The 17,001-nt window shown below is 31.8% G+C and overlaps 1 protein-coding gene across 1 annotated transcript in view; it reads right to left on the reverse strand.

Annotated features, from left to right (window-relative positions):
• Positions 1-17,001, reverse strand: part of LOC113394873 (uncharacterized) — a 127,338-nt gene that overhangs the window by 21,525 nt on the left and 88,812 nt on the right. The window contains exons 3-4 of the mRNA XM_026632323.2: positions 12,709-12,886; positions 11,490-11,629 (exon numbers count right to left, since the gene is read on the reverse strand). Of these exons, the coding sequence (XP_026488108.1) occupies positions 11,490-11,629; positions 12,709-12,886 (318 nt within the window). The remainder of the gene's footprint in view (positions 1-11,489; positions 11,630-12,708; positions 12,887-17,001) is intronic.

Here is a 17,001-nt window from a genome sequence, read left to right on the forward strand (position 1 = left end):
CTGTGTATTAATTGTCATTGTTAAAATAATTATTTTAAATAGGAATTAACTGATTATAATATAATTTAACACTTAATGGTTTATTATTATTAATGACGTATCAGTTTGTAATTATTTTCCAGACTATTAATAATATTTGGTATAATGGTTTGGGATAATATTTGGATTGTGATATACATTAAAAATAAACCGGCTTGACGTAAACTGTGATATGTTTGCTATGTTTATGTTATCACAAAGCATAATACAGCATAAGCATATAATGAAGCGGGAAACTTATAAAAACAATAGTAAACAATAATGGCGTTTGACATATGCCACAGATTAAAATATAGATTACAGGTGCGTAATTTGGTTTCAAATTAATAATTCAAATCATATCAATGTACAATTAATCAAGTTTCCTCAATAGGTGAAATTATGTGCTTGTAAAAATATTTGCTGCATAAAATCTTAATATTTTGTTGGTCTGGTTTTTTTTATATGATTTTTTTTTATATTTTAATAACAATTGTTAATATATATATATAATTTAAAAGAAAACTCTCGCTGTGTGTGTCGCCAGTTCTCAGGTCTGAGGTGTTTCTTTTCAAAACAGTGATAGATTTTTTGTCTTGACAGTCTAAAAGTAAGTGTAATGCTAAATATATATTAATATAATTTATATATATATTTATAATATGAATATTTAATAAAGACTTTTTTACTTTGACTTTGAGTAAAGACCGCTGCAAAGTATTAAGATATGAGCTAACAATCAAAGTCTCAGAGGTTTGTTTACATTTCGCATCATTTCAAAGTGCAACGACTAAACCAAGATATAAGAAACGTCCTATTCTCTGGACTGCCGCCGACTCGTCGCAACCATTTCACCTATTGTTGTTCTCGCTTAGCCCACTTGCCTACGTCTTACCAGATCAGCAGTGCTATTCTGTAAGAACTCAATTCGTATCTCAGACGTGAAATGTTGCTTGCTAACGTTGTACGAGATTATTTCATAAATCAAACGGTGGGGTTTCTACAAATACCATCATAGAGCACAGCCTGGAATGGCAATTCCCAAGCAAGATCACACAGTCGCTGAGGCTGTGCTCTCTCTGATTCGTTACGGGGCAACTTTCGCTGTCGTTTAGTCGTTTGCAAATGAGTGTGTGGACATGTAATTTATGTAATTAAGATTTATTGGCAACGAATTGGCATAATAATATCATTTTATCAAAAAAAAAATGAATTCTCACTAGTCCTTCAGTTGAAGAAATATTGGTGTGGCATAGTTACAGTATTGTAATAACATAATGTACGTACTTACGAAATATTGTTATAATACGTTAAGTAAGCCAATAAAAGAAGAAACAAAACAAAAGAAACTGTTAAAAAGGCACAGACAATTAAAGCCCGACGATGTAGTTTGATTTAAAGAAAACCGTTGTACGATATCTAGATGCGCATATTATTTAAATGTTGTAATTCTTATAGTAAATTTGTCCTCTACGTGGAATTATGCTTGGTGCGAATTCCCATCTTCCAAGACTATGTAAGATCCTCAATAATAATATCAAGTTTGTTGATATTTTTCTTACAGGAGTTCCGAAGTAAATGTAAATCGTGGATTTTTTTTTTTATGTTATCGGTAGGCGGACGTGCAAATGGGCCACCTGATGGTAAGTGGTCACCACCGCCCATAGACAATGGCGCTGTAAGAAATATTAAACATTCCTTACATCACCAATGCGCCACCAACCTTGGGAACTAAGATGTTATATCCCTTGTACCTATTACACTGGCTCATTCACCCTTCAAACCGGAACACAACAATACTGAGTATTCCTGTTTGGCGGTAGAATATCTGATGAGTGGGTGGTACCTACCCAGACGGGCATGCACAAAGCCCTACCACCAAGTTAAATTTCTTGCGTCCTACGAATACTTCACGAAGAAGTAAGTAAGAAAATATTTTTCTTTTACGGTTGTCAGAAAGTGATATTTTATATTATTTCATCAATATTATCTTGCTTTAATTTAGAAAAAAAAAAAATCTTTTATTTTTGTTGTAATTTAATTTTACTTTGATAATTATTTCACTTTAATATTTTCCAGTATTATATCCATGATATTGATAACTTAAAATTAATCACTACATTTAGTTATGTTGATTAACTAAGTATTTTTTGTTGCGTGTTGTAAGTGATTGTTAGTAAACCGAATAAATAATAAAAAAAGTATCACTTTCTGACATTTGACGATTGTATTTTTACTACTCAGTGGACGGGTATTTTTACAACTGAGATGCTTCAGGCTATAGCATAAAGTTGTATAGCCTAGAATTTTCTTTAATAATAAATCGTCATAGAAGATTTTATTAAATTTGACTGTCACTTCTTGAGAATAGCACGTCTAATAACATAAACTATTCATATTTATAATTCTAGTATTTTTAAAGTATTATAAGCTCGACGCTCTTCATAAAGCAACTTCAAATCGCAATGACTGGAATACATTTTTATTTATGAAAGTTATAAAGAATAAATGAAAAATCTTCCAGAATAACTTTGATCGTATACATGATCTATGTTTCTGTCTGAGCCAATTTAATTCGAGAAATGTCGAAATATGTCTTGGAATATCGTTTTGCACCAGTCGCTATAATCGAGGTATTTTATTTCTGATAAAAAATCTTTTCGTTTTCAAATATTTTCCCTCAAAGTATGTTTTTTTATTTAAAATTGTAAGGTGGGCAACGGTAAGTGGTTACCACCATTAAAATTGGCACTGAAAGAATAAGTTACTTTATTTAATAAATTAAAAAAAATCCTTTTTTCATGCAGGTTATAGAGTCCCCAACTCTAACTTACTTGAAGTTAGACAGGCTAGTTCGATCTGCCTAACAGGTAAAACTTTTATTCTTAAAATGAATGAGCAAGAACGTGCACAGAATCAAGTGCCGTCTTACTCTCTCATAGCGGTGTAGCGCTAAGATTTGATTTTAGGAGTGGGAACACGTTGTAAAAATACAAATTTCTTAACGTCATTTTTTTAATTGAAATGAATTAATTTTAAAATATGGACATAAAAAAAAAACATGCCGTGGGATATCCAGTCGTAACGAAGTTGCTTTCGCTATATAAAGAATTATTGAGATATAAATTTAATTATATTAACATTATTTATTAATTTAATAATATTACTTTTCAAAATAATATTAACTGTTGTTTATGAATATATATTCTGTAATCTTATGTATGTACAGAAAAATATTAATGATTTTACGAGAATATGTGATACTCATACGCATTGGTACAAGGAACAAACACAAACTTTTACTACAGTTACTCCTGCTTAGAGTCCATAACTCTTTTGTGGGGTAATGTATCCGGTTCTGTATCAGGATCCCATAAAGTATGTAAAATGCCTCTGTTGCCAAATTTAAATAAAATCGTAAAAGAACGCTTGTGTGCGAAAGGTTATTATACAATTAGTGAGTTCATGGTTGATAGCAAACCTTGGGAATTAAACGAACGCTTCCTGGCTATTTCTTTTGATATTTAATATTTGTAAATAATGAAATTGACAAAAAAGGACCCTTCTCAGGCCAGGATATTTTCTTTTCCGAACCGGTGTTAGTGTTTAATTTGACAATCAATAAGTAAGTGTAATGCTTCTACATTGAATAAAGGAATTTGATTTGATATAAATTATGTATTTAATTACAGAATCATTTAAATAAATTAACATATTTTGAAAATGTAAAATAAAATAGAATGAAAATAAATGTTATAAGAATTCAGTGCGAAAAAAAGTAACAATAAATTAATCTAAATAATGTTATATAATACCGTATACAATAGAAAGGGACGTAGAGAAAGAGAGGCAAAGGTCGCTAGGGATATAACGCCTTTCCTTACGTAACGATGTCTGTCAGTTCACTGCAGCTAGAGGCGAGATGGCCCAGTGGTTAGAACGCGTGCACCTTAACCAATGATTTCGGGTTCAAACCCAGGCAGGCGCCACTGAATTTTCATGTGCTTAATTTGTGCTTATAATTCATCTCGTGCTCGGCGGTGAAGGAAAACATCGTGAGGAAACCTGCATGTGTCTTATTTCAACAAAATTCTGCCACATGTGTATTCCACCTATCCGCATTGGAGCAGCGTGGTGGAATATGCTCCAAACCTTCTCCTCAAAGGGAAAGGAGGCCTTATCCCAGCAGTGGGAAAATTTACAGGCTGTTTATGTTTATGTTATGTACTGCAGCCAGAGGGAAATAATCTGACGTGGCGATATCTGCTATAATACCCTGTTCAAGTTAGCTTGATCTTTTTGACAGACGGGCTAGTGATGAGAAACAGAAAATATAACATATATAACAGTCGATGGAACGACGGAATGCATAATTCAAATTAGAATTCAATTTTTTTTAACCTATTTTTCTAAATAGAGTTGTACCAGCTAAAGAGACCCCAACCAAAAGGACCCCCGTTCGTAACAATAACTTAACAATGTTCTTTAATAAGGATTTTTGTAATCGATATTTGTAGCAGTTACTGCCTGTTATTCGCGTCCCTACTACGTCCGATGTAACATTGTACAAGCGTCTATTATTTTCAGTGTTTCTATTTAAATTTAATTACATTATATTATTCGCCGACATAATTACATCTAACAGGTTACAGCTAACTACTGGATAAACGAAGCGCTCTATGATATTATGTGTGTATAACACATTCCTTGGTTATTACATGTACTTAATAATAAGCTGTAATATATTTGTTACCGTTTTCAAAATATATAAATACTGGCATGAAGAATAATTCCATTTTTAAATATGTTATGTTTTATACATCAAGATAGATTAAAGTATGGACTAATATTATTCTTTTAATAGAAGTGTATTTGATCGCAGACCTTTAAAATATTAAACTGTGTTAGCTCAGCTGAGTCAGAGGGAATTTTTAATGACTAAGTATTTTTATAGTGGCTAATGAGCTTCTTATTTATTCAGTCTTCATAAGAAAAATGTAATTACTCATATTTTCGAGTAATGCAGATCAAACTAAAAAAAATATACTGTGAGAATAAATATTTTTGTAAAAAGCGTCCATGAAATTAAAAGACATGAATCTAAGACATAATATGAGAGCGAAAAATTATTTCCTGTGAGTCTGCAGCGCGTTTGTACTGACGGTGAACGGTCTGAAATTTTTAACATCGGACTTCGGATACCATTCTTTTACCCGACCACCCGTATGTCTGGTTCGCACCAGTCGACGCTTTGTTCGCGACTGCTGGAATAACTGGTGATCTACAATTTCTACGATTTTATGCGCTTGCACCGGTAGGCGGTTTCACAACTTAAGACAAAGGACGACATCACAACGGAGTTAAGGAATGGGTTTGTCCACTGGGTACATATATCGTCCCTTATCTCATGTTGAGTTAAAATCAGTGAAGTGTATATATGTATGTATGTCTGTAAATATGTATACTTTTATGTTTGTGTGTGTAATTTATGTATGCATAATGTACACGTGTTGGTCGCCACAAGTCATAAGTCTCTAGTACGTATTGACTGCCTCTTAGTTCTAGTCTCTAGTTTAAAAGATCTTTTAAGTCGAGGACCGGAGTTTCACACTACAACTATTGGTCCTACTTGAACTATTTCCAGTTGAATTGGAATTAAAATCTTACGCAATAGTGCACGCACTATATTAACTATACTATGTTCAGCAAATTGTACGCTTTCCTTGAGAATAACCGCCGTGGACGAATCGGTCAAAAGGATATCATCATCACCACCATCATCACTATGTATTCAAATTTCATGTATAACTAATTAATGTCTAAAGTAAATAAAGGTATGCAAATGTGGCAAGGATACTAATAGTATTGCAATTTCAACTTAAGTCACTTGTGACGTATTTCCAAAAAAAATACCAGTATGAGGCGAGATTTCAACGCATTCGCTCTAAGATTATGGAAACTGTAATTTTCCTAAAGCATATCAAGCGTACCTATAAATAAATAAACTGAATCTGTATTGATTAATAATAACGATACAAGTACCCCCTACTTATCATTTAGTAGTTAGATTATATACAAATGATTGTTTGTTTTCGTTATAAAATGTAATCGACTTACTCAATCTACTAAGAAATATTAAGGAGAGTCAAAATCCGACCAACAGTTAATAAAACACGCTCCAAATGTTAAGTAATTACTATTGCGTGAAAAATCGAAGTAACAATAAGAAAATTAAAACGAAATAACCGAATAATGGTCCCCCTTTATTCATTCCGCGTAATCTTTAATAGAAAAATGGTTATTCCTTATTTATATTATTCATTTATAAAGTGTGCCACCGCTATAATTTCCTCGAACCGTCAAAAAAGAATAATCGTTCGAATGACACGTCAGAATTAAAATGGCGACTGTGTTACGAACAATGGACGATTGAACGGAAAAAATGGTTTTGTGTAGCAAGAGGTATACAGAGGTCCATTATGTTTTTCGATATTGAAAATAATTTTAGCGCTGTAAGGAATTTACAGCTACGTAGTCATAATATTTTAGCCGGTTTTTTTTCAAAGTCTGTATGTGATGTATTGTATTATTAAGTTGAATTAAATGTGGCATATTCGTTAGTATTTAGTAGCAACCTTATATAAGTACTATACTCAAACATACATACATATTGTTCTTTATAAGCAACACGTGCAGTGATTTCGATTCAGACGATCTTCTGTTATGGTAGAGTGTAGGTATCAGAATAGAATTAGTAAATTAAATAAATTCAATGATAAGACAAAATCGTGATATACCCTTTGTATTTATTGTGTCTTTATTATACTTAGCTTTTATTTTAAATTTGTATTAAGTAAGTAAGTTAAGTAAATATGTAAGTTTTTATACATTGGTTATTATTTTAAATCAATTTTGTGGGATTTTTAAAGAGCGACCTTTAGTACGAATTCGGTCATGTTCGAATACGAATTTCCACCAGCGTCCTTTCTGATCATTTTATTTCGGTTGCTTTGAAATAAATTCCTAGTTTTTATACATTTTCGGAAAGCTAAATAAACGATTATGTTTTTAAAATAATCTGCAGAACAAGTTTCATAATGTTTTTTTTTTTGTTTTTCAGGCATATTTGAGGGAAATAAATAAAAAAAATATTGAAATAATATCTTTTTCCGTCTCGCATTTTTAAATTTGGACCGATAATTATTGAATTGACTAAATATTGAAAAATATCCAGTGTTTAATCGTTTTTATAAATCAGAAGAAAAAAATAGATTTTAATTGATACTTTTTTTTAATAAATTTTTGAAGTTGCATTTTTGACTTATTTTGAAAAAATGTAAAAAACGCGATAACTCAAAAACGGTTCAATTTTGCACATTGCATATGGGGCTTAAAATTATTGCAAATAGTCACCCCTATTATCTCCTAACGGGAATACGTCGAATTACCAATAACCCTGTATATATTCTTTAGATTTACTTGGTGGTAGTGAATGCTCTTCTGTATAGGTACAGTCCACTCATAAAGTATTCTACTACCAAGTAGCAATACTTAGTATTATTTAGTTTCGATTTGATTTAGTGAGTCAGTGTAACTAAAGGCACAATAGATCGTATAATATCTTTAACATTACAGTTCCCAAGGCTGGTAGCAATTTGGCGATGTAAGAAATGGTTAATATTTCATAAAGTAACAATGTCCACCACCTAGCCCCACATAAACACATATTTTATAATATAACATAAAATATTTCATTGAATTTTACCATACGGGTAAAACCTACCCTAATGTTTCTCCAGCTCTATATTTGAATTATTAGTATACAGTTCTGCTGTCATATAACCAATCATACTCATTACCATTTACGGTTACTGAATTCATTTATTGTAAAGCGCGTAATTTTGACATAATTGTCAAAATTTTGTAAGAAATATTGGCGGTTATTAAAGCAGTTTATTTTAGGCTGTTCCATTTTCAAAACTTTGTAATAAAAAAAGGTCGAGAGTAGTTTGTTTAAAAGCTTTTATAACGATATGGAACCTCAGGGCTTAGTTTTTCACTGAGAGCGATGAGAGTACACTTACACAATTCTAGGGATTCGAGAATAGCGTTTCTATAATTTATACGTTTGAAAAAAAAAGGTTCCCAAACAAAAAAGGTTATATTAGAATGTTCTTAATTTTTGGACAATATCCAATAACATTACATTACATTAACAGCCTGTAAATTTCCCACTGCTGGGCTAAGGCCTCCTTTCCTTTTGAGGAGAAGGTTTGGAGCATATCCCACCATATGCCTGGGTTTGAACCCGCAATCTTCGATCAAGTTGCACGCGTTCTAACCACTGGGCCATCTCGGCTCATATCAAATTAATGGAGAAATAGTGACAGTCTTACAACAAAAATACAGCGTGTGTCACTAAAATTATTTTTAATAAATAAATAGTCGAACATTTTTTTATTATAAATGAATACGTTCTAAATTATTTTATTCCTTTGGATAAAATGGAATACATGATTTTATTTAAAAATCATACAATCGTGTATGAGCGCACATAAATGAACAATATTTTCTAAAAGCAATCTGCTTTCATATACTATTTTATAATAATATTTATAATGTTGTCATAAATTGTATAACGTATAAAATATTATATATTATGCAATAACATCGTCTATTTATCTCTGTAATATTTGATCGTATTTTATCAGAACTTTAGTAATAAAATTCATTCCCAGCAACGATAATTGGAGTTAGAAGTCATTTCATTAGTTTCAAAGCCAGTTTTGCTGATAATAATCTTATTTCTGAGGACAATAGTTTTCTCTACACTCAGTCGCAACAAAGAATATAGAACAGGTTCTATATAATTATGTTCCACAAAAGTGGTAAAAGAAAAACAAGAATAAACGGGCGTTTTTACATTCGCAACTTAACTCTTTCCAAAGCGGTTTTATGTATTTTTATTTCAGAATAAATTATTTGCATCTGTTTTCCTACAGAGCTGTTAATATTCGTTCTGTATTTAAAAATACTGGAGGTGATGTTTTTTTTGTAAATTCGCCTCAATAGCATTTATTCTAAAGTTTTTTTTCTGATATTGTTTAAGTATACAGACCTACAGTTTATTGCAATCGAAGAAGAAATAAAGATAAACATAGATTTACCTAATGTACGCGATTACCTAATAGTTTTTTTTTTTTTTTTATGGTAGAGGTGGCAAACGAGCAGGAGGCTCACCTGATGGAAAGTGACTACCACCGCCCATGGACATCTGCAACACCGTGGGGCTTGCAGGTGCGTTGCCGGCCTTTCAGGAAAGAGTACGCTCTTTTCTTGAAGGTTCCTAAGTCGTATCGGTTCGGAAAAACCGCCGGCGAAAGCTGGTTCCACAGAGTGGTTGTGTGAGGCAGAAAGTGTCTTAAAAATCGCGCTGTTGTGGATTTTCGGACATCTAGGTGGTTCTCCTATATTGTTCACAACTAAAAGTTCTTGATTAATAGATCTTTATTTATAATACCACACTATTTCGCTTATCTACTTTAATTTTAATTCCAAAGTTCCAATAATCGTTTCGTCGACGTTCAAATCGCCATTTTATACGCAAATTCATAGTGAATATCTTAGATTATTTCAGCTCTCGAGAAATTTTATTGTTTATGTGACTTTTGTCTTTTTGTAGTTGAAGTAGACTTTAGTAGAATTATTTATAGGTAGCTTGTTATATGTGTATCAGCCTAAATTCGATGGTTTGTAGCGCAACGACGGTTTAAATGGTTTATTGTGTCTTAAAGGTCATCCATATCATAAGGTTTTAGTAATGAATTTAGTCTTGTATAAGTTTTTCTTAAATCATCTATCACTTCATTGAGAATAGTACGAATAAAACTGTAATAAAATTACTAACAGAATATGTTGTATGAGATGTTGATGTCTCCTTCTCTGAATCTCAAGGGAGATTAGCCAGTTGGTTATATTATATTTACATTAACAGCCTGTAAATTTATCAAATTTATCATGCTGGGCAAAGGCCTATTCTCCCTTTGAGGAGAAGGTTTGGAGCATATTCGACCACGCTGCTCCAATGCGGGTTGGTGGATACACATATGGCAGAATTTCGTTGAAATTAGACACATTCAGGTTTCCTCAGGATGTTTTCCTTCACCGTCGAACACGATATGAATTATAAGACAAATCAGGCACATGAAAATTCAGTGGTGCATGCCTGGGTTTGAACCCGCAATCATCGGTTAAGATGCACGCGTTCTAAACACTGGGCCAACTCGGCTTTATTATTGGCATTATAGTTTGTGATAAATTTGGTGTAAATTGTGGCTCCAATTGGACCATCGAAATTAAACGAAAGTGGCCTTGAGCTTTGTCTTGGCTTTCTTCAATATCTGCCTTGAATTGATGGATCGTCTTGAATCACTTTCCTTGTCTATTTGCCGTCAAGTGATACTTCAAATACATTAATATTTTCACTCATTTATAACAATGCAATTTTCAAATCTAAAAGCGAATATTTTGATGCATGGTAAAAAAAACTACCAAAGAAGTACAACAATCTTAGCAGTAAATATAGAAGTCTAAACTTTCATCGTAATTATGTTCTTCTCGAAAAGTAGGCAACTTACAGCCTGTTGAAAAAGAAGGACCAGCACTGAGTTACCAAATGACAACGCAATCGTTAACAAATATGACAAAAGAACGAGAATACTTGAAAATGTGTATTCGTTGATTAAAGACAAGAAAATATGAAAGATGCTGTATGTTTCCTGAAATATTTGTAATTTAGATTTACTGTACCAAAAGTTCTGATGTCCTCTGTTTTGCAATAAACTAGAATAGATATAATAGATTGTTCGTCGCTTCGACAAATGGTTAGGTTAATTCCTAATAAAAATGAATATTTCTCGAATCTCTCCAAATTTTTATTCAACTTTATACAAGATGAATTTATATTTGTATTAGTATTTTAGAACTAAAGTTCTAACCTAAAGGTTAACAGAGCTCACGGCAAAGTTATCAGATGAGGTTTTCCTCGGAACTGCTTTTTTAGATCGGAACAAGATAATAACAGGTCGATTCTAATGATATCATACTGTTTGAAGATCATTTGAAATGCAATCGGAAAGAGCTTGCTTTCTCAAGCTATTTTAAAAAGACATGAAATCTTCTTTTTATAGTTCCTATATTATAATAGAAAATACTTTCAAAATAGAACATATCTAAATATTAGAGTTTATTCGGTAATATTATTCATTTAATAGCAGATTATTTTTTCAATCCTATTTTTCAAACTGGTTGTTATGATTGACATCGGAAACTTGTAACACTAACAATTACTTTCTAGCGTGTTATTTGTTTACATAAAATTGAAGAGATCCTGTTAAAAATAGCCTATCAGAATAGGACACAAAGTCTACCAAAAGTAAAATACTGTAATGATGACAAAAATGTGTTCTCACCTCCTGAGGTTCAGAATCCACGAACCAGTCTATTGTAGCAGCTGGCAGTGAATAGTCAGATGTGCAGTTGACGAGTGCCTGTTCGCCCGCATTCACGAATGTGGGAAGACCAGTTATCAGTGGCTCATATTCAGGTAACACTGTTGAATAACAAAAAATAATAATTGGGTACACGCTTATTTTATTGCTGGGAGCGGTGATTTTGCTTTTTCTAGCATCCCATTAATTATCATATTTAAGAAAATGGTAACTATAGCTTACGTTTGGGACATCACGTCTCTATTAAAGATTCATGCTTGAACTTTTCGACTTACTTGTTACCGAATCGTGTCAAAAGTTGTTGAAGAGAGAGTCACCGTCGAAATATACATCATATAATCACCTGAGAAACTTAATTTGATTATTTTTTTTAAATTATGGCTCAATATCTCCACTGTCAATATATATTATAAGGTCCCTAGAGATTAATGCTAAACTCGCATAACTAGACATGAATGTGACAAGGTTTTTATGGAAATTGAGTCAGCAGTTGTATGTGCTAAATAAAATAAATTGAATAAAAGTTACAATCAAAGAGAACCTACTACAAATTTTGCGGCATAAATCTTTTAGATTGGATATTTTTTATTTAAATAATGTAGATGTTCATACTTGTGCCGAACGAATCACTTACAAAAAAAAAAAATCAAATACATAATCTTCTCTCTAAACTACTAGTTTAGGAAGGAAACTTTTAATTTATATCTATTCAAAGCTCAATGGACATGCTGTCAGTAAAACTTTAGTCATCTGTTATCCTTAATTTACTATTGAAATTTATAATAGCCCTACCCTAGTATCGAAAGGTCATAATCAATGATACGAAGTGCTCTCTAACTTTGATTATAATTAAGATTAAACAAATATATTGTTTATAATCTTGCGTTGCTTAAATAATAGTTGAGACTATAGTATATTGAGACAACTGTTTTTTGACTTATTGCGTATTTCTAAAGTACGAGTGTATATTTATATCATACTTGGACATTTCAGGCTACAATCTTAATACATTCAAGGATTACACGTAAAGTATCATTGTTTACACAGACTGATGACAGGAGTATATTTACACCCAGATAATCCTTATTTACTTTATTTTCAAATCTTTATTCTGCAATCACGAAACGTGTATGTATAATTTAAAATTTATAGTGTCCTAATACTTTCAAGCTTCACTTACCACCTAATGTCATGTTAGCCGATTTTCTATCCACCGCAAATCTGGGGCCCTCGCTGGAAACCTCACAAGTGTACTTCGCAGTACCGGGTTCAGGTTTTATGGTGATAACACAAGCGAAAGTGTCACAAGAGCTGTTCGTCACTGAGACCCCGCTGCTGTTGAAGGCTCGTGTTTCGTACTGAAAATAAGTTAAACGAATAAAATATATGAAATAGTGTATATAAATATAATTAAGGCGATCGTATATAATATTATACGAAAATAATTGATGTGCCTAATAGGGTGAAATGAAATGGTAAGATATTTATTTTATCATAGCTATATTAGTGAACTCTCAACAAAGTGGTCGTAGTTAATAGAGTGATACACGAACATTACATCAAATTAATTGCTATCGGTTTCCGTTTCCCGTATGGGATCATAGTGTAATGATTTTCTATTTACTATATTCCATCGGATAGATATACGCCAAGTTTTCCGTTTTACATAACTGAAAACGTCATTATTCGTAAATAATCGTTTAACGAAAGTCTAGGACATCGATTTTATAATGTTAATTAACAGTTCTACCCCGTAAAGAAACATTCAACGCATAAATCAGTGTATAACTTGAGACATAGTGATTATGACAATCATCTTGTTTTTCCAGATCTTGTTTAAAATCTGCACTGAAGACCTAGTAAAGAAACAAGATAACTGATATACATATGCTTAGGTGTCCTCAAAATTAACGCTTTATTTTTAATTCGAGCAGAATTTGTGTTCTGCTAGGCTCAGACTATCGTCAACTTAGTTTCATGCCTATTGAAGGTTTTCAGACTTGTCAGCATCATTATACATATAACTATTACATAGCGTATATTATAATTATATAATAAACCTTCAATGCAAATAAAATGAGAGTACAATCAAAATAAAAATATATTCAAATCGACAATCTGTTTGCCTCGAAAATGTTTTCAACGAATTTACATAATTAAATATGTAAACTGGAGTCTAGACATTTTTATGGCTAAACTTAGCCAATACCGTGCGGAGTCATAAATATAAATGTTCACCTAAAGACGACAGTGACCAGTTTCTGTATTGGTAATTTTATACTTTAAATAATAAATAGCACCCATGTAATTGAAAGCTAAGGATTTAAAGAAAACATAGAAATTTCACAAATAATAAGAATAAATTCATGTAAAATTAAGTTTTATTTTGAAAGGTTATATATATATATATTTTCACCCTGAAGTCCAACTTGAAATGCCTAATTGATAATAAAATTTAGATTTAATTATCGTACACAAATCTTTAACTTTCGTCTTGTCGATCGATCTTTATTTCATACAAACTTAATATTTAAATATAACATTCAAATAGAGCTACTGTGCAATAAATCTATACTAATATTATAAATACGACAGTAACTCTGTCTGTTCTCTTCACGCTTAAGCCGCTGAACAGATTTAGATGAAATTTGGTATGGAGATAGTTTGATTCCGGGGACATAGGCTATGTTTTTAATTCACCCCTCGGGGGGTAAAATTTGGAGTTACGGTTTGTGTGCTTCAGGTAAAGTTTCATAAATTTTTCTTGAGTAAAGTCACATGCTCGGCTAGTTCTCAATATACGGAATATTTCCTATATACTTATATCATGTCCTTGTCATGTTCATATTAATGTTCTTAAACAATATTATAAAATATATTTTCTTCGGAATCAGTAATTAAAATATAAATATACAAATAGGTATTTATAATTTATTCAATTAAAACTTTTTCCATTTACCGCGTATTTCAATTGTAAATTATTCTTTAGTCAAAGCAGGAAAACGAGGAATAATATAACATTTGAAACTTGAAATATTTCTAAATTTTACATCAAATGTACAGTCTACAAAACAAAATAACTTAAAAATTTAGAACAGAACCAACTGATCAACCGAATCACATGTGAGTCAGATAAAGTAATACTTTTTTATTGCGTTTATTAATCTCGTACGTTAATAGATCAACCATAAGCTTGGTAGCGAGACACCAACACGCAAGGTAGAATGTGTTAGTGAAGAAATGGAAAAAGGCTAATAGGTGTTCTATAATATCAATGGTTCCGTATTTATCTATAAAAAACGCCAAAAAAAAATCATGTCTATTGTATGGGAGTACTACGTTAATATTTATTTTATTTGTTTTTAGTGTTTGTTATTATAACGGCAATAGAAATACATCGTCCGTAAAATTTCAATTGTCTAACTATAACGGTTTATGAGATACAGTCTGGTTACAGACGGATAGACGGACGGACAGCGGTGTCTTATTAATAGGGTTCCGTTTTACCCTTTGGGTACGGAACCCTAAAGACTATGGAAGTCTGTATATGAAATAAACGTAATGTATTTGTCAATAAATGCTTGGTATCTTTATTATACAACAGCTTATTATATAAAAAAAAAATAAAGTATTAATTAATCTTTTTCATCATTATTTTAAAATTACCTTACTTTATTCGACAGTGTTACTTTTGTATCGGGGTTTTAATGATGAAATAGATCCTTAGTCCGATTCTGGTCATGGCAATCGTACTCGAGAGATATACTAGCCACTGCACAATGTTGCGGTTAAGAATGCAAGTGCACTTTTTATCCTATTCCTCTCATGAATACTAAGAAAACCCGCAAATTGCACATGTAATCTATATTTGAAAGTGAAATACCACTCACTGATTAATCACGAAATCTCAGAAATTATAACACCTACAAATTTTACGACACTCTACCCCTGAGAAGGTAAAATGGAGCTTGGAAGTTTGTTTTTAATAAATTTCGCGCGCGTAAAGCCGCAGGTTCAGCTAGTTTTATACGTATATATCACACGTTTTATTTTTGTATTTATTTGTTCAACACAGCTTGTGATATATATTAGTGTTTATTTACAATTACAATATTTTGCAATTACTTACATAGTACAAAATGCACGAGGCAATTATGTAAATTTAATGTCTTGTATTTCCTCCACGGACATTAATTTAAGTCTGAGTCAGTGTCTGAAATAGTGTTTTTCTTAAAAAGGATAGCGTTAGGAAATCTTAAAGCAAAGCAAACACAGGGTGCCTAAGTCTCTGCTACCGGTATTTTTTATATAACATTTTATGCATATTCATTATTTTTGCCAACAAAAAAAAAACAAAAAATGATTTTATAAGTTTTGTCTTTTGATAGCTTTAAGAATCTTTCCGCGTATGCACGACCAATTCTATCTATATTATACTCATATTTATAATCAAATTATTATTACATTATTAATTATAAAATTATTTATTAATAGTAAAAAATTCCTTGGGCTATGAAGCTTAGCACTTCCTTTGTTTGAAAGGGTTGTAAGCAAAAACCTTGAAAAAATCTAAAAATATTCTAATTTAAATCGCACCCTAAATTTTAATCTGTGTGTAAAAAGACATCATTAATCACGACCATCTGTTCCAAGACTCATCAGTCGCAGAACAACAGCGGTGTTTTAAAGTAAATTACGCGGATCACCCCTTCTTGAGCCGAAACAAACAACCCTAAACCCGTGTTAAAAATCGCTGCTCTGTCAAGACTTATCTGTTCCATGATCCTTTGAAGAATTGTTTTTCACTCGACCGGAACTCGATGTGGTACAATTTAAAAGGTATTGTGTCGCAATAATTCACCAAACATTTTTTTCATATATCGGAAAATTTTGCGCGTACGTCAGTGCCACCAGCCAAGTAAAAAATATTAATCTTGCTTTGCAGGTTAATATTACATTAAAATATATAAAAAATATTGATTATTTAAAGCAAACAAACTCAAGTAAGTAGTAAAAATTATGTTTACAATAAAGATTTTCAATCATAGGGAACTAAAGTATGTGGTCGCTTGTACTCGTAGTTACACTGGCTCTTTCAAATCTGTTAGAGAAGTATCGGAAAATATTTTAATTTGCGTTTGCAATTGCGTTGACAGTACATGTTTTTAAAACGAGATATTTGTACGGTACTTTAATAAAGAATTTAATTTAATTTTTATCACAATGGCGGTACAAACAAACCAAATTTACGTACATACCTTTAAATTTTGGTGTGACTTATCTATGCTGATAATATTTTCATCTTAATACCTGTAAACGGTATACAGGCCACTGGTTGATAAATTGGATGTCGAATCGTGATTCATTGCGCTATTATCTTATCCACTCAAAGATTAGATTGAAGTAATAAAGAATACACCAGAACAACCGAGCGAAGTAAGATCCAGCGAAGCGAATCATGGTACCTTGACGA

This window comes from Vanessa tameamea, chromosome 9 (assembly GCF_037043105.1).
Source record: "Vanessa tameamea isolate UH-Manoa-2023 chromosome 9, ilVanTame1 primary haplotype, whole genome shotgun sequence".
Classification (NCBI taxonomy): domain Eukaryota; kingdom Metazoa; phylum Arthropoda; class Insecta; order Lepidoptera; family Nymphalidae; genus Vanessa; species Vanessa tameamea.